The 27,821-nt window shown below is 59.9% G+C and overlaps 2 protein-coding genes across 5 annotated transcripts in view; one reads left to right on the forward strand and one right to left on the reverse strand.

Moving 5' to 3' along the window:
- ENTREP2 (endosomal transmembrane epsin interactor 2) overlaps positions 1–5,458 on the forward strand; it is a gene marked incomplete at its 5' end in the record, with an annotated part of 375,715 nt that extends 370,257 nt beyond the window's left edge. The window contains 3 exons of the mRNA XM_082618313.1: positions 451–669; positions 2,346–2,420; positions 3,489–5,458. Coding sequence (XP_082474439.1) covers positions 451–669; positions 2,346–2,420; positions 3,489–3,811 — 617 coding nt within the window. The 3' untranslated portion in view covers positions 3,812–5,458. The remainder of the gene's footprint in view (positions 1–450; positions 670–2,345; positions 2,421–3,488) is intronic.
- A 3,157-nt stretch (positions 5,459–8,615) lies between these two features.
- Positions 8,616–27,821, reverse strand: part of APBA2 (amyloid beta precursor protein binding family A member 2) — a gene marked incomplete at its 5' end in the record, with an annotated part of 66,860 nt that continues 47,654 nt past the window's right edge. For 2 of the 4 annotated variants that reach the window (XM_082618837.1, XM_082618834.1), the window contains 6 exons: positions 8,616–8,845; positions 11,612–11,752; positions 18,546–18,665; positions 20,309–20,521; positions 21,370–21,549; positions 25,221–25,406. In XM_082618837.1, the coding sequence (XP_082474963.1) occupies positions 8,774–8,845; positions 11,612–11,752; positions 18,546–18,665; positions 20,309–20,521; positions 21,370–21,549; positions 25,221–25,406 (912 nt within the window). In that variant the 3' untranslated portion in view covers positions 8,616–8,773. The remainder of the gene's footprint in view (positions 8,846–11,611; positions 11,753–18,545; positions 18,666–20,308; positions 20,522–21,369; positions 21,550–25,220; positions 25,407–27,821) is intronic. The other 2 variants (XM_082618835.1, XM_082618836.1) reach the window with 1 other exon arrangement.

The raw sequence follows: 27,821 nt of genomic DNA on the forward strand, positions 1-27,821 counted from the left end.
GCACCCCCTGCGTGGGGTGGGCACCGGCGCCTGGCTGGGGTGCCCTGGGGTCCCTCAGAGCCCCGGCCTCTCTCTGCATGGGCCTGCCCATTGAGCACGTGACCCCCACCTTCCTGTACTTCAGACCCCCCAGGGGATGCGCTGAATGGGAGATGCGGCTGGTTTCTGACTTGGAGTCTCTTGTGGAGACCCATACCCCTCCTAGAATGATTCTTAGGGGATCATCTGGTTCCCCCATCCTTTCTACACAGAGCACTATCAGCCTGGGCAGGATTTCCATGCCCACAAGATGACAGGGTTTGTCCAAGTTTGGAGTTTGGAGGGTGGGCTGCCCCCACCCCCTGGGAGGACCCTGGGTGGCGGACGGGCGTGTGGGCGGCGCTGTCCCTCATAGGGGCGGCTTGGTAGTTGCCCAGCACCAGCGCTAACGCCGTGTCCTTTGCCTTGCAGCACCAGCCGACAGCTCCAGCCTGCGGGCCCCCGAGGGCACTGCCACGCCGGGCCTGAGCCGCCCACCCTCCGACGGCCCCACAGGCGCCCTGCTGCCTGCTGCACACCCGTGCCGCACATCCCCTGAGGGCCCCCCACACAGCACGCGGGTGCGGCCAGGTCCCAGGCGCGTGGCCCGCTCTGCCAGCGACCCCACCTCGTGCGCATCCAGGATGGCAGGTACAGCTGGCCCAGCCCCGTGTCCCCAGGGCATGCCTGGCTCTGCCCGGACACTGCAGGACTTAGTGCCCCCTGGGAGTGGAGTCCAGCCCTGCGCCCTGCCTCAGGGCCACACAGGGAATGTGGTCTCGACGTCCAGAGCCTGTAAGGGGGGCGGACAGTCTGGGGCCCCTGCTGTGCTCCCACCAGGCTTGCCGCTCTGGCCAGGAAGGCGGGAGGGAGGAGGAAAGGTTTGGGGTGATGACAGCCCTCCAGGAGGGTCCGCCAGCCGCGACGTTAGCCTGTGGGCTGCACACCAGCTCTGGGGCACGAGAAGGTCCTAGGGTCAGGCAGGGCCCACAGTCTGTATCTGTCTGTTAGCTGGGGTGGCTCTCCCCCCAGGACCAGCCTGGGTAACACACCTGTGGGAAGTGCCAGTGTCTGCTGAGCAGTCTGGTGGGACCAGCTCCACGCAAGGTGTGGCTGCATCTTGGTGACAGTGCTGTGGAGGTGGGTGTCCGCCAGCCGATGCCGGCCAGGGCAGACACGGGTGTGTTCTCGACAGCACTTCACGGGCGCCCTGGGCCGCACTCAGCGTGTGGCCCAGAACTGCGTCAGAGTCGCCCACATGAAGTCAGCATGGCCAGTGCCCTCCCAGGCCAGGGGACCTGGCACCAGAGTCCTGTGCCCGGCAGCCCAGGAATCTGCACTTCAACCAGCCCCCCAAGGGGTCTTGTACGTCCTGAAGTAGGAGGACCCCCATCTCCTCCCGGGTTGCTATTTTTGAGTGGGAGGATGGTGGGGTCTGTGCCAGTAAAGGCCGGTGAGCCCTTGGCCACAATGCCATCGCCGTGGGGACTTGTCCATATAGCACAAGTGAAGGAACCTGGAGGAGGCCAGTGGTGCCTGGACTGGTCAGGGTCTTATCCAGCTGGACCCCAAGGAGACTAGATCCCGTCCCGCCCCAGAACCGCGTCCCTGTGAGGAGCCAGCAACACTCACAGGCAGCTGCCCGGAGGTGCCCTGCTGGGAAGTGCTGGGCTTTGCTTCTGCAGCTCTTCGGTCCGCATCCCTCCCCCTGCCCTCCTGCACCCACCTGCCAACTCACACCGAGACGCCTCTGCCAGAACCTTCTCCTGGAGATGCCCCTCGGCTGGTGTACTCCTGGTTCAGATGTCTCTCGCCCTGTTAGGGCTAACACTCCCCAAACGGGGCTCCCTGATGACTACACCCCCCCAACACACCCAGTGAAGTTCATGCTCCGCAAACCCTGACAGGTTAGGGATGGACTTGCAGAGCAGCGGTGGCTTGATTACAAGTCGTCACCCCTGCATCCTCCTCACCGCCCTGTCGCCTTAGCCTCCTCTCGGCTGCGTGACAGTTACTCTTGTGCACATGCCTCCCAGGGGCCCGGACCCCCAGATGCAGATGGGGATTGGGATGAGGGACACTGGGTTTGTCAGTGGCACCGGCCTGCTACCCTGTGCCCGGGGCCACGCTGAGGAAGTGACGGGCCCTGGGAACGCCACCTGCCCCGGGTGGGAGCCACCTGGGCGCCGGCTGGCTTAAATTCAGGAGTTTTCCTCTGCCGCTCTAGCATCTGAAATCCATTTCTTATCCTCAGGAGGGTTACTACGGTGTTACCGGGAATTCCTTTCCCCCGGCTCTGTGTTAACTGAATTCTCTTTCTGGTTAAGGCGATGCCTCGTCACACACCCCATCCTGCAGCCAGGATCTCGAAGCAGGACTGTCCCGGGCTGCACAGGGAACCGGTGAGACGCTCTTTTTCTGAAACCCTTTGATAACCACAGTGTGGGGGGCAGGGGTGACCAGAGGTCCTTGGCTGCCTTGTGTCTAAACACAGCCCCTCCCAGGGTCACCCAGGCACGCGATGCCCCAAATCTCTGGGCTTCGGAAGATGGGCCTGCCCTCCCTCCCCTGCTCTCTTGGCAGATGTATTAGAGGCTACAGCTAATTTAACACCACACAGCTGCTTGTGTCACTGTATTTATGAGATTCTCTTTGGAGGGGAGACGGGCCCCCGTGTGGATCTTATACAGTTTCACATGCTTAAGTGCCAGGCTTGCTCGCTGCCACCAGAAATACCCCAGACCACCCAGAACGTGTTTCCTTGTGTGACTTGAAACGTAGATTGAGCAAGCCAGGTCTTCATCTGGTCCTTGGCGAGTTGGTCACAGCTGACCGCCCGGAGCTGCTTTCTTTGGAGGGTCATCTGGAGCGGCCGAGGCCCGCTGGTAGCTGGTGCCATTTCCCTGCCCTTGGCCTGGGGAGCGTTGAGCACAAGGCCCTGGGCTTCGGGCGACTCCGCTGCCTCGTGAGAGGTGGCTGCTGTCTCTGCCCTTGACGTGGGGAAGGGGCTGTCATTGTCCCTCTGCCACCCCCAGCTCTGCTCTTAAGGCAGACGTGTCTCCAAATGCCACCCAACCCACAACGGCGAAGGTCACTGAGCTGGGGAAGGGTGAGAAGGGGCAGCCCCCCTGCGAGCTGGGGAGTTCCAGCAGAGAGGCACACAGAATGGAGAGCCTGCCCTGCCCCGCCCTCCTCTCGCTGGCCGGCTTCGAGTCTCGCCCTCCCATCTCTGGCCCTCGGCTCCAGGAGGCTGCGGGCCCTCTAGGTGACTGCAGGCTGAACTCAGGGCTGCGAGGGGCCAGGCCATGCCAGGGGACATGCGAAGCAAGGGCCAGCTGGGGAACACAGAAATCCCAGCGGAAAGCTTGTCCCAAGCATCCCTGTGTTTGCTTTTCAGAGAAGTTAGTGGACGGCTGCCTTCTGTTTTGTGTCGGGTGTTTTCAGATTGTGCGTTTTCCCTTGGTTTCCAGCTTCCTTGTCTCACTCTGTCATGGTTGCCTGTGCCTGTCGGCCCCAGCTTTCACCCCACAGGGAACCAGAAGCCTGGAAAATGGACCAGCGGTTAAAGCCAGAGGCCTTACAGACAGTCTCCAAAGAGCGGCCGCACTCCTTAGTGGACAGCAAGGCCTACGCGGACGCCAGGGTTTTGGTGGCTAAGTTCTTGGAACACTCGAGCTGCTCCCTTCCCGTGGAGGTGAGGCACGTGTTGGGCTCCGCGCGCTCGGCCATCCCCTCCGAGGAGCGCCACATGGAGGAGGCCGTCCTCAGCACCCGTGTCCTGGACCAGCTGTGAAGGCGCCTCCGTCTGGATGTGGACATGGATAGACCTGGTGCCACAGTCCCTGCCGGGGACGCCGAGCCTGTGGGGAGAGGCTGCTGCCCGGGTGGCTCAATCCTCCAAGGGGACCCCGTCGGCTGTTTTCTGGGGGCTGACACTTCCTACCTGCCCCAGTGATACAGTGGATGACTCTCTCGTGTCCATTGTGAATTCTTACCTGTTGTCAGGCAGGTGGCACCTTGAACTAGCCACATGACAGCGATCCAGTGGCAGGGGACACGCGTGTAGCTAAAGAAACTGAAGTCTCTTCACAATCGGGGCCATGGAAGAGTAGGAGTCTCCCGCACCCCAGTCCCCACCCCCCGATTTAGTTTAGTGTTTACAGGGGAAGAGGAGTCCGTCAGGCAATGAGCCCATTTCCCCTTGCGGTTTGAAGCAATGATCAACCCTTTCTTAGAGGCTGATTTTTAAGAAAATAAGTCATTCTAGCCCAGATGGCAGCGGGGGTCCAGCCTTATGCCCGCAGGGCGACAGGGCCACCCTGTGAACAAACATACAATGAGGGACTCCCCAGGGGGGCCCGGCCACCCTGTGGCAAGGGGCTTTGAGGGACGCCCCCCCCCCAACCCTGCACCTTGTCTCCCGGGCAACCCCTCCCTGCCTCTCCCCGCTCCAGGGCATTTTCCCAGCTTCCTCTCTGGCTGTCTCTCTACTGTCTCTTTAACCAGCTCAGCACAGAACACTTTGAGCGGTTATTTGCCCCGTAACAATAAGCCCCCATGGCGAGCCCCCGGGGTTCTCCCACATCTGCCCTCACCAGACTGGCCTCAAGGGCTCTCTGATGACCCAGAGCAGCCCCTTCCCCAGCCAGGCGGCATCTGCTTTGGAAGATGCCGCCTGTCGACCACTCCTTTCTGTGAACCACCCCCACCTCGAGCTGGGTGCACAGAAGCCTCCTCGGCCACAGCAGCTTGGGTGCCCTGGACCTTCTTGGCCCCCCGGGCCGCCCTGTTCTGGCGACCTCAGCAGCAGCTGCTTCCCAGCCAGGGTCCTGGAGCAGCGCTGTCCTCAAGGACTTTCTGCAGCCATAGGGATACCTGTGCCATCCTGGAGTGTGGCTGGCGGCTCCTGCGTGGGACAAGGGAGCCGGAGACCACAGTTCTCAACCAAGAGCCCATGGCCCAATACAGGGAGTGCCGGGGGCGGGCTGGGAGGTGCCCAGCACTGCCGGGTGTCCAGCAGCCCAGGGCTGCACCCCCCACCCCCGTAGCCAGTGTGCTGGGGTGTGTGGGGGGAGCAGGGATGGGGCTCGCGGGGGTGTTTCCAGCCCAGACATCCCGAGGAGCCCCTCGACACCAATGTAGGTGGCCCGCGGTGCCAGTCAGCTGCCAACGCTTTGCTTTCTAATGTTATCATTGGTCACTGCCGTCCAGAGGTGAGAGCTGGACCAATATATAAATCAGGCCTTGTGACGATAACCGGAACTTCTCCGCTTGAGACATCACAGAGGAGAATTTATGAGCACTTTATCCAGACTATAAAATGGGAAATCTCTACTCTAATTTTTCTCAACTGAGGGCTTTTGAGGTCCCCCAAAGTAAATCTCTCTGCAGGTAAACTGATGGTTTTTCCAAGGGGCCTCCCCTAAGCCTTCCAGCAAAGCGTGGATGGCCCCAGCGCCCTGGCCTCTGCATCAAGGCGTCTCTGGGGTGGCAACCAGAGCTTAGCAGGCTGCAGGGGTCTCACCTGGGTGGGGGGCTCACGTCAGGTTTGGGGGCTCACACAGCAGGGCCCTGGGCCGAGCCTGCAGGTCTCAGACAGGCTGCCTCTCGAGTGAGGCCAGCACTTGCGTCCGCCCCGCACCTCACGGGCATCAGAATTGTTACTCTTCAGCAGGATGGGTGACCTCCAGGAGGCCTGGCCTGGTGCTCTGTGTCCTTTGCTTCCCCTCCCTGCAGGGGGCCATGTCTCCTGCCTCTGAGCACCTGCCACAGCCTGTGCCTCCACCTGGGTGCAGGTAGGTACTCTGGCCCGAAGCCCACCGGCCGGCCGTTCTCAAGTGCTCGGCCCTCACACGTGTTCTCATGCTCAGTTTTGTGTTTGTTCTCACAGCATCTCTATCTTGCGGGTGAGCACACTGTACCCAGTTCTACAGCGCTGGGCTGGCACCTTCTGAGGGCCCACGTCGGCTCCTGCAGGGCCTAGGTTCCTGGATCCCAGGAAAGGTCAGGTGCCTGGCAACGGGCCGGGGTCTGACTCCCCAGCCCGGGTACCTTCAACCCCACTCTGCTCAGTGGCACCTGGGAACCAGCGGCCCCGGCATCGAGTGCCCTGAGCCCCAGGCTATGTTGGCTCATGGCCAAGGGGAAAGGCAGTGTCCCCCTGTCACTGGTGCGCCCTCATCCACTCGGCCCTGGTCTCCCCGCTCTCGTTAACACGTCAGCAGGCAGGTCCCCACGGGCTGCGCTGGAAGCCGAGGCCCAGGATGCCCCCTGCACAGGGCCCAGGGCCTGTGCTCTCCTGGACCTCCCCCACCAAAAAGAGGGCCAGCACAGGGCCAGTGCCTGTCTGGCACTGCCATTAGACGCCCCACCCAGGGACCACAAGGATGCTGGGATGGAGGAGCTCCAGACCCCTACTCTGTGGCAAACAGGGGGGCGCTTATCCTTCACAAGGACTTAAGGGCTCCTTCAGCTGGTGACAATGATACAAATTAAATGCGTGTAACAAACCACGTAAAAGAAAGCTTATTTCGAATGGATATTTTCTCCCCCACAGCTGTATTGATCCACAGATGCTGCTATTAAGGCAGAATTTATAAGAAATTGTTTTCAAGCCTGTTTGTACAACTGGCAGGCTGTATTTATTTAATGTACCTCAAGGTGTTTTCATAATGATCAGTGTTTTAATAAAAACTATTTCTGGCCTCTGTGTCTCTGAGGTCTAACCAGGACAGACAGATGCCGAGAGCCGTGTGTACTGCTGGTGACCAGGTGCCGAGCGAGGGCTCAGGCCGGGCGACCGACCACGGAGTGTGACCCACCCCTGGCACGCGACTGTTTCCTAACATCCTTCTGGAGACAGACCCTGGGGGTGTGAGGGGAGAGGGCAGGCGCCTGGCCCACAGCTGTCCCTCTGTGGGACATGTCCCCCAGCTTCTGGGAGGAATGCAGGCCCCTGGCTTAAAGCTCTAATTTTTTTTTTAATGTGTATCACATGATGGGACACCTACCCCCCCCACAACACACACACCCACCCCGTCATCTGCTAGCCATGGGTTTCCTCTCCGGAGCCCATTCACCTGCCTCATTCTGGGCGCTGCAGGGCCATACCCCTGGGCCCCCCTGAGCCGAGGCCCCTTCCCTCCAGCTCTCACCCCGGGGTGTGGGCCATCCCTGCCTAGTGGCTCACAGCATAGAACTAAGATCCCGGCCAGAGAAGGGGCCCGGCTTGCCCAATGTCCCTTGATAACATGCTGGAACACCACCCAGGGCTTCTGACCAGAGCCCATGCTCTCCCCAGCTCCCCATGTCAGGGGACACCAGGACCAGGACGGTGACCACAGAACGCAGTCAGTGATGGGAGCACTGCCAAGTCCTGCTATCAGGCAAGACGGGCTGCAGGGCGGCCCCAGGGAAGGAGCCAGGCTATAGGTGGGCCGGCTTTCTGCTCTATACACGCACACACCTCTCCCAGAGATGATTCCCATCTGAACCAGGAGAAGCCTGAGCCTCCCACTCTCCCTTATCCAATTAGTCAGGAGCTTGTCTCCTGCGGGGATAGTGCCTGGAGCCCTCAGACCTGGCAGGGAGGACCCCACCGGGAGCCGGGCTGAGAGGGGCGGAGTTAGAGGAAAGCTGGGCGGCCACTTCTCCGTCAACAAACCAGCCACACGGACAGCTTTCCATCATGACCTCAGGTTTATTAGTGGTATTAGCGAGTCTTCCCAAGGTCAGCTGCATGCAACACACAGGTCACCCTCATCCAGTGGTCCTAGAGCTTAGTTACTGCATGGTAAGGCTTCTTAAGTCACAGTGTATTCTTCAAGGCCTGGGCCAAAGAGAGAGACTTCCGGACAAAATGACATCGTGAACACTGAGCTCTGCGGGGCGGATCTAGACTATGCTGCACTTGACCTACACGCACTGGACACTGCTCACGGTGACGGCACCCGGACGCGCAGGGCCCCGGGGACAGCAGGCTCCAGGTGTCTGGGGAGGGTCTGGTTTCCGATGGGGGAGCTCACGTGTGGATGCGTGTGTGTAGACAGATATTGTAATGAGGCCGCCGGCCTGTGTGGGAGGCTGCCCGGGGGCGTCCAGGGGCCAGTGGACAGGCGGGCACAGGCAGCAGACGTGGTCACGGGTCGTCGGAAAATCCTAACGTCTGAAGAGCAGTTTGTTGTCAGATAAAAGTCAAAATGGTGATGTTGTCTAAATAGGCATGGAGTTTTGAGGTTGTGGATATCACCATTTATGTAACTCAGGGATGTCTCCTTTCTTGGGAAATAAAACCACGTGTCCCCCAACTTCAGTGACCAGTCCCATCCTGAGAGCTGGCTGCCCACACTCAGCCATCGGGGCAGTCGGGCGCCCTCCCCGCAGGAACCCGAGCCCCAGCTGAGGGCGGGGCACACAGCTGCTGCCCCCTGGAGCGTGCTGTCCTCGAGGGGCTCCCAACACAGCCGCATCCGGGGGCACCCACGTTCGCCCTCCACGGCTCCACACCACACAGATGTACAGACAAACCCTTGTCCGTCGCAATGAGAAAATTCAGAATGTGGCAAAATAGGTGACTGTTCTACAAAGACTGGTTCCTGTGACTCTCCTTGGATAAAGACCCCTTTTTGTCCAAAAAAAAAAAAAAGTGGGTGGTGAGGGCATGCCCTTCAGAGGAGCCAGTGTCCTCAGGTGGGCTGTGGGTTCAGGGGTCGGGTCCTGGGTCCGGCTCCCACTCCTTGGGGTGCAGGCGGGCAGCCTAGATGTACAACGGGGTCTCCTGGCCTGTGAGGAGCCTGAACATGGCGGCAGGCATGGTCTTCATATGGATCTGCCAATGAGAGAGAGGGGCTGACCCAGCCCTCCCTGCCTCCGCCTCCCGCCCCCGTCCCCCCAATGCGAGGCCAGCGATGCCCAAGTCCCCTGAGCGTGTCCTGTGTAAAGTACCAGCGTCCAGAGGGGAGGAAGAATGACCTGCGCGCTGTCAACAGCAAATTGGCACTTGTCATGGGCACTTGCCATCTACCTCTGCAAGGATTAAAGCAGGTGCCGCTGCAGCTGCTGACTTTCAACACCCCCTGAAAGGGATTCAGGGTGGAGATCAGGAATGAGGCCCTCCGTGCTCTGGGGAAAACTGGGAGAACAAGTCTTCAGATAGTTAGACATTTTCAGGAGCCAATTTTTTTGAGCCCAATTCTTGCATCTCCTCAGTATCTAGAAAAACACTGAGATCCTTCCTGGTGACGTCTGCTCCTCGTGACTAGCAGTAACCCTCAGGAGACTAGCAGAACCTTCTGCAAAAAATATGTGCTCCATTGCATGTCCTCCCCCTTCACCAAAATCACATGTATCCTGACCTTCCCCCCGCCTCCTCGGAGCAGTTTCCCAGAGCTATATGAGATGCTGTCTCCCGGGCTACAGTCCTCATTTTGCCCCAAATAAAACAACTCACAACTCTCATGTTGTGCATTTCTTCAAGTCGACACCGTGGTCACCACCCCCGATGGCGGCTTAGAAAGCATACCCTGACTGCGCAGACTGTGACCTGGGCGCCCCATCCAGGTCTTTAGAGGGTTTTACACGCGATCAAGGGCTGGTTTTCCCTTCAGCTCGAGCTGACAACAGGTGCATAAAAAGTTGGACTTTTGACTGTGCACCGAGCTGAAGGCAGGCTGGGGCGCTCAGGCCTCCTTGGCAACTGCAAGGGGCAAGCTTTGCCTCGGCGTGAGACCCAGAGGCTCACACACAAAGTGCGTGTGCGGCGGGCAGAGGCCTGGAGGCCCCCAGCCCCTGGGGGTCAGTTAGCAAATGATCCTTTGGGGCCTGACCTCAGTCCCTGGCACCACAGAGGCTGGGTACGCCAGCAAGGCACAGAGACGGCTGCCCGGAGAGGCCAACCGTGGAGGGCACATACCCTAAATCCCGCCTGGGCCCCGGGCTTTGCTTCTGCTTCCTTTAAGCACTCTGCTCCGCAGGCTAGCCCGGGACCCGGCCGTGCTCAGGCCCCTGTGGGTCACCATGGCTCTAGGGGGTGGGCTGGCAGACCTCCAGCGCCCAGGGAGAGGCGGCCGCAGGTGCAGCCACCCCCAGGGGCGTGCAGCCAACCCCCCGGGCCTGCTCTTCCTCGGGCAAGCCATTCTCAGGCCTTATCTGACCAACCCAGATGGCCAGTCTGGCCAAAGCGTTTTCTTGTCACCCAGGCTCCCCACCTGGTCCCCAACACCAGGATCTGTCTGATCCACTTAGATGTTTGCTCCTTCATCAGCCTGTGATGGCTTTTTCCACCAGAAGATTCATTCTAATTCTTCAATCTGAAACCCACCCCCAAGGCCCAGCAAAACACCAGGTCTAGTGATCGGTGACTCATTTTCCAAATGTGCTCAGGGATGATGGAAAGCACAGGCAGACAAGCTCGTCTCCCAGGACCAGCCAGTCCGCCCAGGCTGAACGGCTTCCAACACCCGGGGCCTGAGGTCCAGCCTGATCGATACCCATTCACCTCAGGTTCAGACAGTCGGACGCATTTCTCCCGCTCCCGGCCCAGCTCCCCCGCCTGACCGATGGCCCCAGCGAGGCGGCTGTCTCGAGGCATCTACTTAGGACAATTGGATTTTCCTTTCTTTGAAGCCATTTGTAAGAGAAGGCTAATGGCGCCTACCTGGCCCCTCCTTCCTGAGAGCTGCTGTCTGCCACCACCCATGCAGGGAAACAGGCCTCCTCCCCCGGCCTTGGGACTTTCACAAAATACTGAGTGGGTCAACGTGGCCCCAGGAAAGGTGTCCTGACCAGACATGATCTGAAGGCCCCTCAGGGAACAGCACCCTGCTCCCCCCACCAGCCTCCAAAGAGGAAGCCGTGCCCTCTCCCCACACCACCGCCCTCAGAATCAAACCTAAACTCCCCGCCCAGCACCTGCCTTCACAGCTGTCCCGTGTCACCCGCCACTCGGCGCGGTCTGCCCTTCTGCACTGCCGTCACCCAGGCTTCACCCAGGGAGATACTCACCCATTCACCCTGACTCCCCGCTTCCCACACACAAACACACACCCACACCCGCACCGGGGAGGCCTCCTTCCCAGCACTGGGCTGGTACCCCCACTCCCAGCATCTTACGTCCCCCGCTGAGGTACCCTGCTCCCTCCTGAGCTCCCCGCTCTGTACCCCGTCCACCCTCACGCTGGCATGGCATCGCCCTGATGCCAGAAAGAAGCAGAGAAGGAGGCGGGGTACAGCCAGCAGAGTGGGAGAGGGGAGCACAGCAGGGCTGGCCTACGAATGCCCACCCCCATCCCATCAGCCACAGTTACCCGAGGTGAAGAGGGGATGCCAGACCCCGCCTGCAGCAGGCTCCCCCGTGGGAGACACAGCCGTGCTCAGCTGATGCAGCCCCTGGAGGAGGCTCACGGAGGTCCAGGTGGGAGCACGCCAGCCAGCAGACGTGCCCAAGTCCCCGCAGGGACAGGCTCTGCCAAGAAGGGAGGCTTTGCTCTGGGGTGCTTCCCCAGCACCTTATACACACCCTCGGGGATTAGATGTTGGCCATGGAAACATCTGGGCTCCGAGAGCCCGGTTCTGGCTTCGGGCAGTGACCTCTCACCTCTCCCACCGAGTTGGACAGCGCCTGGACGATCTTCTCGTGGGCCGTGGCCACCACGCTCTGCCCGTTGATCTCGATGATGCGGTGGCCCACACGGACGCCGCCCCGCTCCGCGATGCCCCCGCGCATGAGGCTGCAGATCTAAGCGACACGGGGGCAGGGGGTGGTCAGGTCAGCCCAGGGTCCCCGCCACGCTCACCAGTCACCTCTAGCCCCCAAAGACGGGGAGGAGAATTAATCACATGCAGGATGAAGCCCCAGGGCAGACACTCCTACATGCCGGCTGCCGACTCACCAACTGGGAGGTTACGGTTTGGAATGTGCTTGAAAATGGCTGTGGGAGACCCGTCCCCCCTGCCCCACCGCCCTCACTGGTTGGAATCTGCCCCCCCGCCCCAGCCACCCGGAGCCTCTGTTCCTGGGTCGGGGGTGTGGAGGCCGGGAGGTGTGCAGGTAAAGCCCATTCTGGCAGATTCGCCAGCAGTCACTCTGTTCCTCTTTGCAGTGAAGACAGTCACTGCTCCCCTGTCACAGGGAGGTGGTGATTTCACCAGCCGACAAACGGAAAGAGATTATGCAGCCTCCATGTGTGTGAGATCCACTAAAGATTGGGTGTCAGAAGGTGGGGTCCATGCAGACAGCAGGGAGGGCCCATGGAGAGCGGGGGGGGGCAGCTGCACCTGGGGGGTCCCCGGGGCCCTGTGGGAGCCATGGGAGGGGGGTGGGATGAAAGCACCAGCAAGAGAGGCTGGGGTGGGAGGGAACAGGCAGGGCGCCAGGCCTCTCATCCACCCCCAGCCAAGGGCAGACGGCAGCATCCCTGGGGCCGAGGCTGCCCGAGAACAACCACACCCGCACTGGAGGTCTCCCCTGTCCACCCCCACCAGGCACCTCTACCCTGGGCCCCTTGCAGCAGTATCCCAGCCATCCTGCCTGAAGGCTGCCCTGTACCAGACATGTTTGAGGATGAGGAAGGCAGAGCCCAGAGTCTGGTGGAAGGAGAGGCCCAGGCTGGTGGGACCCTGTCCCCCGAGTGCCCGGGGGACACCCTGCATCACCTGACAGCCTCATTGTACCCACGGAGGCCTTGGTCTGTACGGTTTCCTCAACCCAAAAATGCCACCAGGAGCTTTTTAGGGCTTTCAAGGGGTCCTCGTATGATTCTGGTCAGCATCCTACAAGGTCAAGGGTCATCCTGCAGGAGGCGCAGGTGCAGGCAGGACGGCCAGCCCTCCCCCAGACTTGGTGTTCTTCCCTTCCCACCACGAGGCTCAATGCTGCGAGGCCTCCTCCACGCCCTGTGATGAATGCCGCCTGGGGCCCCTACCTGGGTCATAGCCCCTTCCCATCCCAGCCCTGGCCGGGCTGCTCCACTGGCTAGGGGCTGAAACTCCACCCCCAGACAGGACCCCTCCAGCCCAGCTGCCCGTGCTCTCCCTTGGCACTGGCCTGGCATCTTCTGAAGGCTGAGATAGGCTAAAAGGCCACTGACCCCAGGGTGGCCCTGGCACCCCTGCAGGACTCCCACCTGTCATCTGTTTTGTGGTCTTTCCAGATCCACTTTGTGTGTGTGTGTGTGTGTGTAAATCCCAGTGCAGTGCCTGAAGCCCTCGAGGTCCCTCCCAGCCCTCAGGACCCCTCTCTTCTAGAAGGAGACACAGATGCAGGCTGATGTCACAGCCCAAGGCCACTCCTACAGCAGAGTGGGCCACGGTCCTGGATCCCAGGCACCTGGGCCAGACCGGACTCAGGGTGGAGATAGAGAAGCGGCCTGACCCCACCACCCATTTTCCAGTAAGGGGAGCACCCATCCTGTGCTGTGAAGGCTCTGCTTACCTGTCAGTATTAAGGATTAACTTTTATTCCCTCCGCCCACCACCCAGATGATTTAAGGGCATTTTGGGCCCAGGGTAACTCGCTCTTCAAAGATCCAGGCTTCAGGAAGACCTGGTAGGTGTCAGGCAGGATCCAGGTGCTCCTGAGGGGAGCTGGGACACCCCATAGCAGGTGCTGTTTCCCTAAGTCCCTAGTGGTAGCGTCTTCCCTTGTGGTGGAGATTTGGGGACAGAAGGTAAAGAGGGGAAGGGTTCAGGGAGAGGGAGAAAATAGCTTTGCACCTTAAGAGGGCGTCGCCAGGATGATGGACTCAGACCCTGGCAGGGGACCTCGGCTGGGACCTGGGGGGCCAGGCTGGCAGAGGGGAGCAGAAAGTGCTGAGGAGAGGGCCATGTGGGCACACGCCTGCACACACGCACACACAAACACACATGCACGTACACACGCGTGCAGGCGGCAGGCCTTCGGAAACGAGGCGTGCCCCCAGAACCCAGGGCCTTGGGCTGCTCTAATTTCTCAGGGTGCACCTCTCAGGAGGAACGCTGGTGTCTCCCAGCTGGGGACGTCCTGATCTCTTCCATGGTGTTGTGGGAACAGAGAGGAGGGGTCCATTTAGAAGGAGCGTTAACTGGCTCAGCTGGGGCCTGTCTGCAAATGAATGCCTTGTACTTTGGGCGTAATGAAGCTGAAAATGGGAAAAGCGCTTGTGCAGGACTAACTCAGGGGTCAGCAGACTTTTCCAGGGATGCGGGGAACTTATCTGCGGGGCCCACGTGATCCGTGGGCTCTGTGGGCCCTGCAGTCCCAGTGGGAGGAAAGGCGGCTGGCTGGCCACGACAGGGCCTTGTAGGCACCTCTGTGGCTTCGTTATTGACACCCAGGGCCCTAGATGCAAACAGGACAGCCCCTGCACAGCTCACAGATGGCTCAGGTCCACGCGTGTGCTCGCCCACTGACCCCGACCACGCACTCCAGCATCTGATACGGGCAGAGGGCAAGCTCCCCACGACAGCCGTGCAGGCCAACGCCTGCCCTGCCGCTGCCCAGACGGGAGCCTGGGGCAGGTCCCTTCAGCTACCTGTTCCTGCGTCCTCATCTGTGCATGGGGACAGGGGATGCCCTCCCTAATCCAGACCAACGCACAGACACGGGCTCTAGAGGGAAGCCCCAGGTTTGCTGGAAGAGCTGGCCGGATGGTGGCCCTTCCCGGGTCCTAGAACTGACAGACACATGGACTGACACCCCAGACAGATGCCCCAGCAGGCCTACAAGTCTTGCAGCAATGGAACTAGACAGACTGGAGAACCAGAAGTCCTGCACGCCCATGTTCACAGCAGCTCAGTTCACAGTAACCAAGTGTCCATCAGTGGAGGAATGGACAACCAAAATGGGGCGTTTCCACACAATGGAACACGACTCGGCCTTAAAAAGGAAGGAAATCCTGCTACACATGCTACGACGCGGATGAACCTTGAGGACATTTTGCTGAGTGAAACAGGCCAGTCACAGATGAACAAAAACCGTATGATTCTACTCATATAAGGTACCTAAGTATGCCATATTCAACTTCACAGGGACAGGAAGTAGCACGCTGGTCACCAGGAGCTGGGGGAGCGGGAGGTGGGGAGTCAGTGTTCACGGGAACAGACTTTCAGTTTTGCTGATGGAAACAGTTCTCGAGATTGGTTCTACAACAATGTCAACGTTCTTAACGCTGCTGAACTGCACGCTGGAAAACGGTTGAGATGGTAAATTTCACATTAATTGTATTTTACCACAATTGAAAAAAAAAAAAAAAACAGGAAAAGCAGATGTTCTAGGAGAGAGTCGGGACCAAAAGAAAAGGGGGAGAGAGGGGCAGATTTCACAAGGTAATCCAGCTTCTCAGCCACAGGGCCTCTTGTTTTAAAGAAAAGACAAGCTACACTGAGATCCTCAGGGCCAGTGCTCAGGCTGGCAGCCCCCACACACACGCACCCGAGTGCGCGCGTGCACACACACACGCACACACACGCACCGGTGTGCGCACACTGACAGCCATGCAGAGAGCCCCTCCCCCTCACCTCTCACCTGACAGCACCCAGATGTACCTGATGCCCTAGCGCTGGGACATACTTCACCTAACTGCTCACCCCAGACATTTAAGCAGGCACCTGCCACAGGCAACGTTTCTGGAGGCATCAGGCAGAAAACAGCAGCGGGTTTGCATTGGGGCTGACAAACACCACCTCCGGCCTGGCATTCCGCCACCTGCTCTCCAGCCACTGCCTCCAGGGTGCTCTCAGGGCGAGGAAGTCCCCGGGAGCCACCACAGCCCCTGCCTCCTGGCCCCTAGCACGCGCACCCCCATTCACAGAGGCAGGATGCCAGCTGGTGGGTGGGTGGCGCTGGGGGCCACGTGGCTCCTCGTCCACAGCTGGCCCCAAGCGCACACACCGTGGGACTCGGACCCTGGACCAGCAGCAGAGGCACCGAGCAGTGGGTGGCACCAGGACCCCTGTGTGCACACCTGTGACCCGGCAAGGGCAGCCTGGCAATGCTGCCTGCAGAATCAGGGGGTAATATTTCCCCAGTTCCAGACCCCAGATCTGCTGTGACCCTGAACCCCACACCCCCAAACCTTCTGGGAAGCCCCCCTGGCCTCAGCCTCCTAGCCACTCATACCAACCTGGGAACATCCCCGCACACCCCCGCCGCAGAGACCCCTCCTGTACCTCCCCAGGGATGCACCCCCGCCAGCCTCCCCTCCCCCATCTCTGAGAAGGAAGGCTCAGGGCCAGGCCACACTCAGGCCACCCCACACCTGTCCTCTCCACTGCCTCCCCTTCCTCTCCCGCTCGCTTCAATTCAGCCCCCACAAAACTCTAGGCAGAGCCCCCCTTCCTTGTGTCTCCTCCTCCCCCTTCCCCACCTCGGTCCCCATGGCCTCCCCAGCTGTGTGACCCAGGGCAAGTTACTAAACCTCTCTGTGCCCCAGCTTCCTGACCAGTCCCCATGCTCCTTATTAGGCTGTAGTGAGGATTAAAATGAACAGGCTGGAGGGAGTATTTGCAGGGGAAGGATTTTGCTTTTTGGTGGTGGGGGGGGGGGCGCATCAGGCCCCCAAAACAGGCAAAGCCCTTGGCCACCCCCCAGGAGCCTGGCCTTGAGGGGAAAGCCGGCCCTGATGCATCACGCTGTCCCTCTGCAAGGCTCGCAGCGGGACAGGGCTGCATCTTATAAAGACCATGAACCAGGCGCACCTGGATGGCGAGCTCCCCGGGGCCATGCAGGAGGGAGAGCCTGGGCCCCACAAGGCTGCCCAGCAGGGCAGGGGCAGCCCTCAGGGTCACACAAGCAGGGCCCATCTCAGGGGCTGCCGGTCACTGACAATCCTCCCTACCACCCACCTGCCTCCACCCCAGGGAGAGAGGTCCTGCGGACGGCACCCAGGCAGGCCCTGCATGGTGACTCAGGGTGTCAGGGGCAGGTCTAAGGCCCGCCCAGCTGCTCCCCGGGCCTGGGGTCCAGGCCCATCCACACGGTGCTCATAGCAGCTGCAGGCAGGGACCCTGGGCAACCTCCTGCACGGCCCCGGACACATGTGTGTGCAGAGCAGCCGGGCAGGGTGGCGCTAGCTGGACCACCAACTGGCCAACTCCCGGGGCAGATGCCACATTCCGGAAAGAAATTCTGAGGGTGCAGACAGCCTGGCTGGGCCCCCATGCTTGGGTATGGTGCCAAGGGGCCTTTCTCCTCTGCAGAGTTTGGGCCCAGTGGGCCCTCCTTGGAGGTCTCGGTGTACTTCATGGATTTTCTCAATCTGACCAGAAAGCTTCAGTGACTTGCCCAGTGTCACACAGCTGGGGAAGTACGGCCAGTGTCAGCTTCAGATGCACCCACACCCTTTCCTTCTTCATCTTGGGCATCAGCTGGACCACCTTCCCGGACAGCCCTGTGTTTGTGGAGCATGTGACTGAGCCCTATCTGGCCAGATGGATGTAGACAGAAATGGCAAAAGCCACATCTACGCCCCCGTCTCCCCTCAGCTGCCAGTCAGACAAAGAGCGCCCTGGGGGAGGGTGAGCCTGGGCCCCTGAGCGACCCTGTGGCGCGAAGCCCCCTCCCACGTTGGACTGTGACCCAAACAACAGATCAGCTCTCAGTCCGCTGAGATCTGGGGAACATCTGCTACAGCAGCAAGTGCGCCCTAACCCAGAGGGGACAGAGATGTCCTGTGGCTCTCCCCGGCCCCGTGTGAACTCTCCACACTCCTGCACCAGGTAGTGATGGGGGATATTCTGTCTCATTTGTAGTCCTGTTTCTAGAACGTTCTCCCGATGTGTCCCCTCTGTGACTGTGGAGGGACACACACGTCTTCCCCCTCAACCTGACACCACCCCCATCCACCGCACTATCTCTTCCTTGGCTTTTTAGCACTCTGGGCTGTGGATTAAGCGATCTGGAAATGACCGGCCTTCCCTCTTCTGTCCTCCATCTGTGGCCACATCCCTCCCTGCCCACTGGGACCTTTGCAGGAGAAACGACCCAGGAAACAGAGCTCACGCAGGTCGAAGAGGAGGTGGGAACTCTGGAGGGAAGAACTCCAGCCTGAGGAACAGGCACAGACTTTTGGCCAGACCAGCACCCATTCAAGCCCAGCGTCACCTCCTCCTGGAGGCCCTCCTGCCTCCTCAGTGGCTGGGGCCCCGCCTGACACAGCTCAGGAACCTCACACACGGCTCTGAATGGGTGAGTGAATGAGCAAATGAACAAATGAATGAGTGGGTGGGTGTCTTGCACACAGCGACTCTGACATTGCCATCAGCTGCGGGTCCCAACTGCAGGGGTGGGAGAGCTCCTATCTCCACTCCAGAGCAGGGGTCTGCAGAGAACAGCCACCACTGGGACGAGGGTGCCGAGGGCAGGGCTGGAGGGACCCATGCCATGACCACATGCTGGCCTGCCTGCCCTGCCTGGACTGGCTGCTGGCAGCCGTGCCCACTGGCCGGGACCTGTCCCATCAGACAGGAGCGGTTCTGGAGGGACGGAGACCTGCCCCCCAGCTCCCTGCACCAGGCCCTCCACGTGCATGGTGGAGGCTGCCGAGCGGACTCACGATGCCGTTCTGCACGCTGAAGCCCAGCTGGTACTTGAGGTCCGGCCGCTTGATGAGGACGGTGGTGACCGGTGGGCAGCTGACGATGTTGAGCTTCACCTGTGTCTGGTTCTTCAGACCCTGCAGAGCAGGAATGGGAGGCCCAGTGGGTTTCAGATGCCACTGGGAGGACAACCTCAGGGGCCTGGGAGGGTGAGCCAGTGGCAGGGCAGAGCCCCGTGAGCTGGGGGACCAAGCCAGGCAGGCCCCTCTCAGTCCTGGTGTCCCTCTGTGTGTGGATGCAGGCACCACCCTGACCGGATGCAGGGGTGCTGGGCATCCCAGGTGGCAGTGCGTGCAGTGGCCCCTGTGCACAACCAAGAGGCCGGCACCAGGTCACCCTTGGTGATGCCCAGGAGGGGCCCTGGCATGCTGAGTGCAGGAAGACTTCCTGTTTGGGAAGGTGAGGGCACCTTCCTCAAAACAAAGCATCCTGGGCCTCCCTGGTGGCGCAGTGGTTGAGAGTCCGCCTGCCGATGCAGGGGATACGGGTTCGTGCCCCGGTCTGGGAGGATCCCATATGCCGCGGAGCGGCTGGGCCCGTGAGCCATGGCCGCTGAGCCTGTGCGTCCGGAGCCTGTGCTCCGCAAGGGGAGAGGCCACAACAGTGAGAGGCCCGCGTACAGCAAAAAAAAAAAAAAAAAAAAAAAAAAAAAAAAAAACAAAGCATCCTCCAGTGATGGATTCTCATGCAGGGGGTGGGGCAAGGACAGGGTGTGGCCGGCAGAGCAGAAATCTGTCAGCAGGAGGCTCTGGTGTCTGTGCCGAGACAGGCCAAGGGAGACCTCAGGCCCCAGAGGACAGTGGGTGCTGCGGCCATGGACCTGGGTTTGGGTGGGGGGAGGGGAAGGGGCCCAGCTTGAACGTGGCTGCAGCAGCGCGCACACACACACACACACACACACACACACACACACACACCCACCCACCACCACCACCACCACCACCACCACCACCACCACCACCACCCCCCATCAGAGCCCAGGTTAGAAACTGCCCCAGGAGCTGCAGCCCTCAGAGCGAGTGTCCCGCTGGCCAAGCCTCTGGCACCTCTGATGAAGGCCTCTCCTGTGCCTGTCTGTCTGTCTAGCTACACAGTACCCACTGGGTCCCCAGGTCCAGGAGTCCCCTCACAGGGCCTTCATCTCTGAGTGACAAGGGAGAACAGAGGCCCATCCTCCAGCCCCGAGACCACAGCAGGGCTGGAGGGAATGAGCCACGGGACAGATGGCCCCCTGTAGGCTGAGCCACTGTCTGGACCCTTGAACAGAGCAAAGGCACCGCCGTGCTGAGGTCCCCTTGGATGGCTGCCCAACGCTTCAGCCCGGGGGGCTCTCACAGACAAGCAGGGGCCACCTGTTTGCGTCCCCTCAGCGTGACCCTCTCTAGGGAGGGTCTGCACCTCCCGAACCTGCAGGCTCACGGGCCAGACGGTGAGAGCAGCCTCCCAGCTCAGATCCAGGCAGGGGAACCAACCTTCCTGTTTGCCCAGCAGGTGAGACTGTCAGCGAAAAGTCCCAGGCAAACTAAGACAAGCTGGTCACCTGACATCTACAGGTCCTTGGCCCCCACCTGGGGCAGCCCAGGTCCCTCTCTGATGTCAGGGCTGTGCTACAGTCTTGGGTTCAAAGTCACTGGGTGGGTCTCTCTGGGCTCAGCATTCTGGTGGGTGAGGGGGGATTACAAAGCAGCGAGGATATAGTGAGGTGGGGCCCCGCGCCCACCTTGATGATGCCCTGGCAGGTGGCGAGCGGCAGCCCCACCAGGCTGGTGCCGTTAATGGACATGATCTGGTCACCGATGCTCAGCTTCCCCGAGCGGGCAGCTGGACCTCCGTTCATCATGTTGGCCAGGATCACGGTGGGCAGGATGGAGCCCCAGCCCGACTCCACCACCACCACACCCAGGATCTCACCCTTGTGCTTCTCCAGCTGCAGCTGCAAGGAAACGGGTAGGGTAAGAGAGGCCCACCTGAGATGGGGGCTGGGGGCTGGGCCTCTGCCCAGCATCCCGGAAGGACCAGCCCGACCCGGGCCAGGTGCCCGCCCTGCCCTCAGGACCGAGGCCACCTCCTCTCGGCCAGCCTGCTGTCTCCCTGGCCTCGTCCAGCTCTGGCTCCCAAGCCCTCCTGGGACCCACCCAACCATCCTGGGAACCAGGAGCACAGACCCCCTCCTCTAGCCCCAAGCTCGGCTCCAGTGTCCCGGCTCCCGCCCCCCCTGCCCCCCCCAGACCCATGGAGGCTAGAGGGACGTGTTGTCAGAGTCCAGATGCACACCCAGCCCGGCCCCCGCTCTTGTCTGGAAAAGTCCTATTTTCTCTCTGCCTCACAGGTCACTCACAGAAAGCTGCCTGTCATTCATTCATTCAGCAACAAGCCAGGATCATTCACTCATTCCCAAGCAGTTAGGGTACAGGCCACCCCCAGGGATTTGCTCCTCTTCTCAGAAGAACTTTCTAGAGACCCCTGAGCAAACCCACTGGAACCTGCCAAGGCTTCACTACGGGCGGCTTCCCAGCACCCTGGGCAGAGCCCCAAGTTCCCCGTTTTCAAGATGCCTCCTGCACGCTTTCCAGAAACACCTCGAGGGGCTGAGCCCCCATCTAATAGCAGTATTAAAAGGCACATTTTCAAGGTCATTTTAAGACTGACCGTCAGCAGCTCCTTCCCTACAACAGCACCGCATTTCCCACGCAAGTGCTCGCTGCGAAGGCAGGGGACACACACCAGGAAGGCTCGACCCCGCCCGGCCTGCCAGCTGTGCCCCCCGCCCCGGGCACCCACCTCTTTGCAGTTCTCCGAGTTGGAGAAGTGGATGAGGTCGTCGTTGTACATCTCCTGGGTGTTGATGATGTCGCTGTACTCCTTCTGGCTCAGGTCCTCGGGGTTGATGCCGTTGGCCCGCAGGAACTCCTGGTAGGCCACACTGAAGGCCTGGCCGATGGACTGGGCAATGAGCTGAGCCTGTGGGGAGGGGTGCCCAATGGAGACGGGCAGGTGCACGGGCCCCGAGGGGGGGCCACGGCACAGCCTGCACGGGGGCCCCTGCCTGGGCTCCGAGGAGCCAGAGCAAGACTGTGGCCCAGGTCTCTGCCGGGGGAGCCCTTCTTCTGCTGGTGCCCTGCCTGCCCCCACCCGAGCTCCCTTACATCCCAGACATCCTAAGACAAAGCACAGTTTCCAATAACGTCTGGGGAAATTATGAATTATTTACAAATGATCATAGTTTCATTGTTTTCACTGGTTGACTGTACTATATTTTCTTTTCACCCATCTTTTCTTTTTAACAAGTGTATTTTATTTATTTTAATATTTATTGTTATTAAATTAATTTAATGAAATTTAAATTAATTTATTTAAAATTAAATTAATATTTATTAAATAAATATATTTATTTGGCCCATGCGGGATCTTAGTTCCATGCCCTGTGCAGTGGAAGCATGGACCCCTAACCACTGGACCGCCAGGGCAGTCCCCCACCCATCCTATTCCAAACACAGACTGGGGGTGCATCCTCTGGGGAACATCACAGAGACTGTCAGTCACCCACCCAGTATTTACTTCTCTGGAGCAACAGGACCCAGTCCACCCACGGGGGGGGGGGGGCGGTGCGGGCAGGATGTGTGCCCAGCTGCTCTCGTGGGGCGTGTGGATGTGTCAGGCTGAGGCCAACGAGAAGCATGTGACCTTGGGGACACCAGCACAAGGCAAATCATGGAGCAAAGCACTTCTTTCTACTTCAACAGGACCACTTCTATGGACTGGACTGAATCTGATACTGCAGAGGCCCGGACTCTGAACAGGCACTGCCAAAGCTTACATGCCACCTGCTGGTGTGCAGATAAAGGACCATGGGAAGTGAGGGCTAAGGACTCAGTTCCTGTGCCACGTCAAGCACCGTGGCAGCCAGGCAGCCAGGGGAGAGCAGTGGGACCCCTCAGCAAACCTCAGGTCAACAGGGCCTGAAAACATGTGGAATTGAGGGGTTTGGCCTGAATCCCATTCTTGCTCTACACGCTGCATGATTCTCGGGCTGCAAATGAATAAGCCTTTGTGAAAAAAGCGGGCTGGGCTGGATAACAGAGGGAGAGCTTGGAGCCCTTCGATTCTAGACCAGACGGCCCTCCCAAATTGGGCCCCGAACGGTCTGCAGGAGGGAAGCCCGGGTCCACTAGGCAGGACCAAGCCCTGCCTGCCCCGAGGAGCAGCGTCCTGGCAGTTTGGCGGCTCTGCTCAGAGGGAGAACCAGCCACAGGCACGGAGCCCCGGGACCACCAGGTGGCGCCACTGGCCCAGACGTGGATGGAGACGGTGGAGGGAGCCCCGCGGTGGCAGGTCCTGGAGGGCACCTGGCCCGAGGCTCAGGCCAAGCTGAGGATCCAACGGGGCCTCCAGGCTGGTCCCAGGATGGAGGGTGGAGGGCCGAGGGACACCCAGAGGCCTGGATGTGCCCTGCCCCCCTGGGGTCTCAGGTTTGCTGACACCAGCTGCCCCCAGGCCTCTGGGTCCATCTTCCTCTGACTGGGGTCCCCTGGCTGGGAAGGGGTGTGAGAGCATCACTTCGTTCCCCCCGCCCACTGCCCTGAGCCTCCCCTTTGAGCTCTGCCCGGTCGGTGCCCATCACCTGGGGGAGCCCCTGGGAGGGCAAGGTGGTCCCTGCCTGGGCTCCATGGGGCGCAGTCCGGGAACCTCAGCGTCTTCCCACCAGCGGCTGGCTGCAGTCTCCCATCCCCCGTCTGCCCTGCGTCCTGGAATCCCTGCCACCTGAGCTGGGGCCAGTCATGAAGGATCGCCCCTGCCCCCAGGTCACAGCCAAGGCTGTGAGCCCAGAAAGGTAGGGAGCGTCACGGGGGCCTCCCCGAGGGGCTGGCATTGGAGGCTGGCACTCAGAGGGGGCCTCCTGCAGGTGGGCGAATAGCGGGGGAGGCTGCCCTGCCCCCCCAGCCCTTTCACTTCTTTGGCTCACCTGCACTGCCCTCCACTTTACAGAAGGGAAACGGAAACTCTGAGAGGGCCACCAGGGTCCTTAGGGCCACCTTCCATTTTCTCCAGGTGTCCCCCTCTGTTCTCACTGGACCCTTGGATCCTTCACTCACCCCAGCAGCAGTCAGACCCTGATGGGGCCACCATCAGGGTCCGACTCTTAGGATGGCTGCTCCATCCCCTCACGCCCCTCCCAGCCCATCCTTCCCATGTGCCTTCAAGGACCACCTGGAGCCCTGCCCCCACCTTTGCTCTCAGCCTTCTCTCCCACCGAATAGAGAAACCCAGGCCACAGCAGCACCCAGGGCACGGTGGGCACCTCGGAGCCCCTTCCTGCTCCCCGAGCCAGCAGACTGTTCACCCCCTGCCACTTGGCCTACTTCTTGCCTCACCTGCCCATCACCACAGCCCTTCTCCAGGGCCCATCACATGCCCCCAGGCCGGGTCTCTGAGACTCCTCGAGCCATGAGCCAAACAAAAATTCCCAAGCAGGTGTCCACAGACATCCGTATAATGGTGAAAGGAACACGTGTGTGCACCAGTGAGTCTGTATGTAAATTTCCTCTCCTATAAATGTGTCATTGCTTCAAAGCACTTGTAGGTGACTTCACTTTCTCAGCAAAAAGGTCACTGCCTCCACCCACCCTGCATTCAAACATGAAAACATTGGGACCCTTCCCCACTGCTCCGGGTCCCTGACACACCCTCAAGTCCCTTGGTAACCGAGAATGCCCTTTCCAAGCATCCATGGAGGAGAGAGAAATTTTAAAAATCCTGCTCCGGCAACAGCCCCAAGAACAGCTCAGCTGCTGCCTCCTGGGTGATCCTGAATCAGATCTGCCCTGGGGGGGCAGCCCAGAGACCCCGCTCACCTCCTGCCCTGCAGCTCCCTTCCCCGGTCCCTTTCTCCCTCTTCCAGGCTCAGAAAGATGCTCTCATCCCATCCAAGGAAGGAGTCAAAGGGCTTATGGTCTCTTAGCGAGTCTGTGGTATTTTAAACGTCAGAATTACAGTTGACCCATGAACAAAATGGGGGTTAGTGGCTGTGACCCTCTGTACAGTCTATAAAAAATCTGCGTCTAACTTACAGTCAGCCCTCCGTACCCACAATTCCTCCGTGTCCGCGGTTCATGATCGCGGAGTCAACCAAGGCGGATGGTGTAGCGCTGTAGCATCTACTACTGACAAAGGTCCATGGGTAAGTGGGCCCTCGAAGTTCAAACCCATGTTGTCCAAGGGTGCACTGGATTTTCCAACTTCTTATGGCCTGAAATGGCCATGAGCAAAAGCAGAGGCGCTTCCCCATTTGCAACCCTGGAGTGTGGGGTGTGCATCTCAACAGAAAAGTTAGTCAAGGGCTACTTTATTTGGGGAGAACAAGGTTTTGTTAAAGGACCTTGTCAAAGAGCTCCTCGGCATATTTAACTATGGTTCCATTTACAAACAGCTCCTGAAAAACTTATTTCATGATGCGAAACAGAGCTGTGTTCATGGTCTCGGCAAACTCAGAGTGTTAGAAAAATCACCACTTCCACTGGAAGCGTCCATGATGGGGCACAGGATCCCCATCCTATACGCGCTTTCCTGGGACCACGGAGCCCATGGGGCCTGAGCCATCGGGAGGGGAACATCACGCCCGAGCATTTACTTACGTCCTCAGACTCAAACACGTGGCAGATCATCTTATACTGCTTCTTCCCCTCCTGGGCCCCGGGGGTGGTCTCGATGCAGTCCTGGGAGGCTGAGCGCGGCATGCGGCGCCTGGCCATCAGCACCACGATGTTCCCAATGTCCGCGATGTAGGAGATGGTGCGAAGGGCGTGGTCCATCATGGTCTCCTGCCGGGAGAGGCATGAGAGGGCCTGCGTCACAGGGAGCAAGCCCTGAAAAACACCCAAGTTTGGGGGCTCTCAGCCTCGACACTCCTGACGTTTGGGGCTGGACCATTCCATACTGTGAGGGTGTCCTGGGCACTGTAGGACGTTTAGCAGCATCCCTGGCCCCCACCCACTAGACACCAGTGGCATCTCCTCAGTCCCAAGTTGTAACGACCACAAAGATCTCCAGCTGTGGCCAGATCTGCCCTGAGGGACAGAGTCTCCTGGGTAGAGAGCCACTGCCCCAGCGAACAGAGCATTTTAGGGTGATGATTCCCAGTCCAGGTGATGTGCCTTCACCTTAGCCCCGCAGCTTCCAAAATGATGCTCGGAGGGGCATGATGCTGGGTGGGGCTCCCGGTCCTGTGGGGGAGGGGCAGCAGCTGAGGCCCGTCCCCACCCGATCAGAGGCCGTCTGTGGCTCTGGAGAAGGAGCCTCTCCCTGCAAGGTGGGCGCCTGGCCCAGACTCCCTGCCAAGCAGAGGAGGAAGGCTCCAGAGCCAGTGTTTCCCAGGGATGAGTTCATCCCAGGAGCTCAAGCAGCATGGGCCTGGGCAGGGGGTCCTGAGGCAGCCCGCCTGACTCTGATGGATGGGTCTCCGCAGCCTTTCAACCCCCCCGGGGCCCTGGCGGGCCCATCACTCTCGATAGCTTTTGTCATCTGGCAGAAATCTCTACCAAGCATCATTCCCGGGACCCCTACCTAACAAGGCTGCACACAGAGGCTCTGAGAAACTTATCAGCTGGTCTTTTATGCCTTTGTCCTCTTTCCAGAAAAGAAAATGGGGCATTTCTGCAACCTCTGCAGCCCCTGTCTTCCTCAGAAGCCACTTCTGCACACCTGCCTTCCTGGAGCTGCTGTGTTTTCTGGCCAGCTCGGGGTGGGAGGGTGCGGTTTATAACCACAAGAACCCCCCGTTCCAGGAGGGGCTGCTGGAAAGGGGACAGTGAAGGTGGCTCTTCGGAATCTCTTGATTTCCAGCCACTTTCAGAAACACCTGACTCAGCCCCCAGGTGTCAGAAATGAGCTTCTCCCCATCTCCGAGCACCTGTCAGTGGCAGAGCCCGCTTCCTCCCAGACAAGGCCGCCCGCCATGTGGCCTCGTCCCCTTCCTGCCCCATCCGGCCACTCGAGTTCCCCCAGTCTCTGCATCTGTTCCTGCCTCCCAGCTTCTCTGCTAACATTTCTTATTTTATAGTCAAACCAATCTCCTACCACCACGCTTCCAGTTCATCCTCAGCGACCTTGGAGCAAACTCTCAAACGATCCACAGTGCCCACGACTGGCCAGGCTACTCCAGACACCTCAGCCAGGCAGCCAGACCACGGCTCATGGAACCTTTCTGACCCACCTTCCCAGCTCCTGTTCTCCTCGCTCTCTGGGACCCCAAAGCCTGCAGGGGCCAGTGCTCGGTTAGTTCATCTTTAGGAAGCACTATCCACCCCCAACCCCCAGCTCACCCTGCATGACCTTCCCTCTCCCCAAGGCCAGTTCCGAGGTTCCAGGGTGTGTAGACAGGGAACCCGGCCTGTCTTATTCGGGGCGGCCAGCATTTTCTCCTGAGCACACAGGTAACCAGGTGTGTCCCGTCTTCCCAGTGAGATGGGGGCTCCTCGGGAGCCGGGCACCTCTGCTTCTCCCACCAGCCCTGACCTCCCTGTCAAGAACGCGAAGAGCAATGACCCAGACACCCGCTGTACTCCAGCAAGAAAAGTCATTGACGTTTCCATCGTGGAAGAGAACAGAGAGAAATTCCACCAGATCTAGTTTTCAACCGTGTGTGCAAACACCCCGAGTTCTCTCTCTCCCCCAGGGCCTCTTCATGGGAGAGGGACAGGGCCCCAGCAATGGTGGGGCTTTGCTTACCAACCCACAGGAGACCTGCTCCCTGCATAGCAGATGTGGGATGAGGCCACCAGCCCTCACTCCCCACCAGGCTCCGCAGAGGAGGTGGGTGGGCACGGAGGGGGGAGCAGACCCAGGAGGGAGCTGCTTCCCCTGAAGAACGAGGACTCCCCGCGTGGGGAGACTTGGCTGTGAGGATGCACAGGAACGCCGGGACGAGGAGAGGAACAATGAGAGAGGAAGATGCCGGGCACCGACCACGCTGCAAACTGCCACGGTGAGGAGAGCCCGATGGGACAGAGAGACGGGTGCTTTCCACTGGAAAACGGGGAATCAAAACACTCTTTAAATACCTCCGACGAAGGGCTTCCCTGGTGGCACAGTGGTTGAGAGTCCGCCTGCCAATGCAGGGGACACGGGTTCGTGGCCTGGTCCGTACCGCAAAAAAAAAAAAAAAAAAAAAAACCTCCGATGAGCAGAGGTGAAGTTCAACCAGAGAAGGGGGAGGACTTTTAAAGTTGAACTTCAAA

This window comes from Mesoplodon mirus (genome assembly GCF_964341445.2).
Source record: "Mesoplodon mirus genome assembly, chromosome: 4".
Lineage (NCBI taxonomy): Eukaryota > Metazoa > Chordata > Mammalia > Artiodactyla > Ziphiidae > Mesoplodon > Mesoplodon mirus.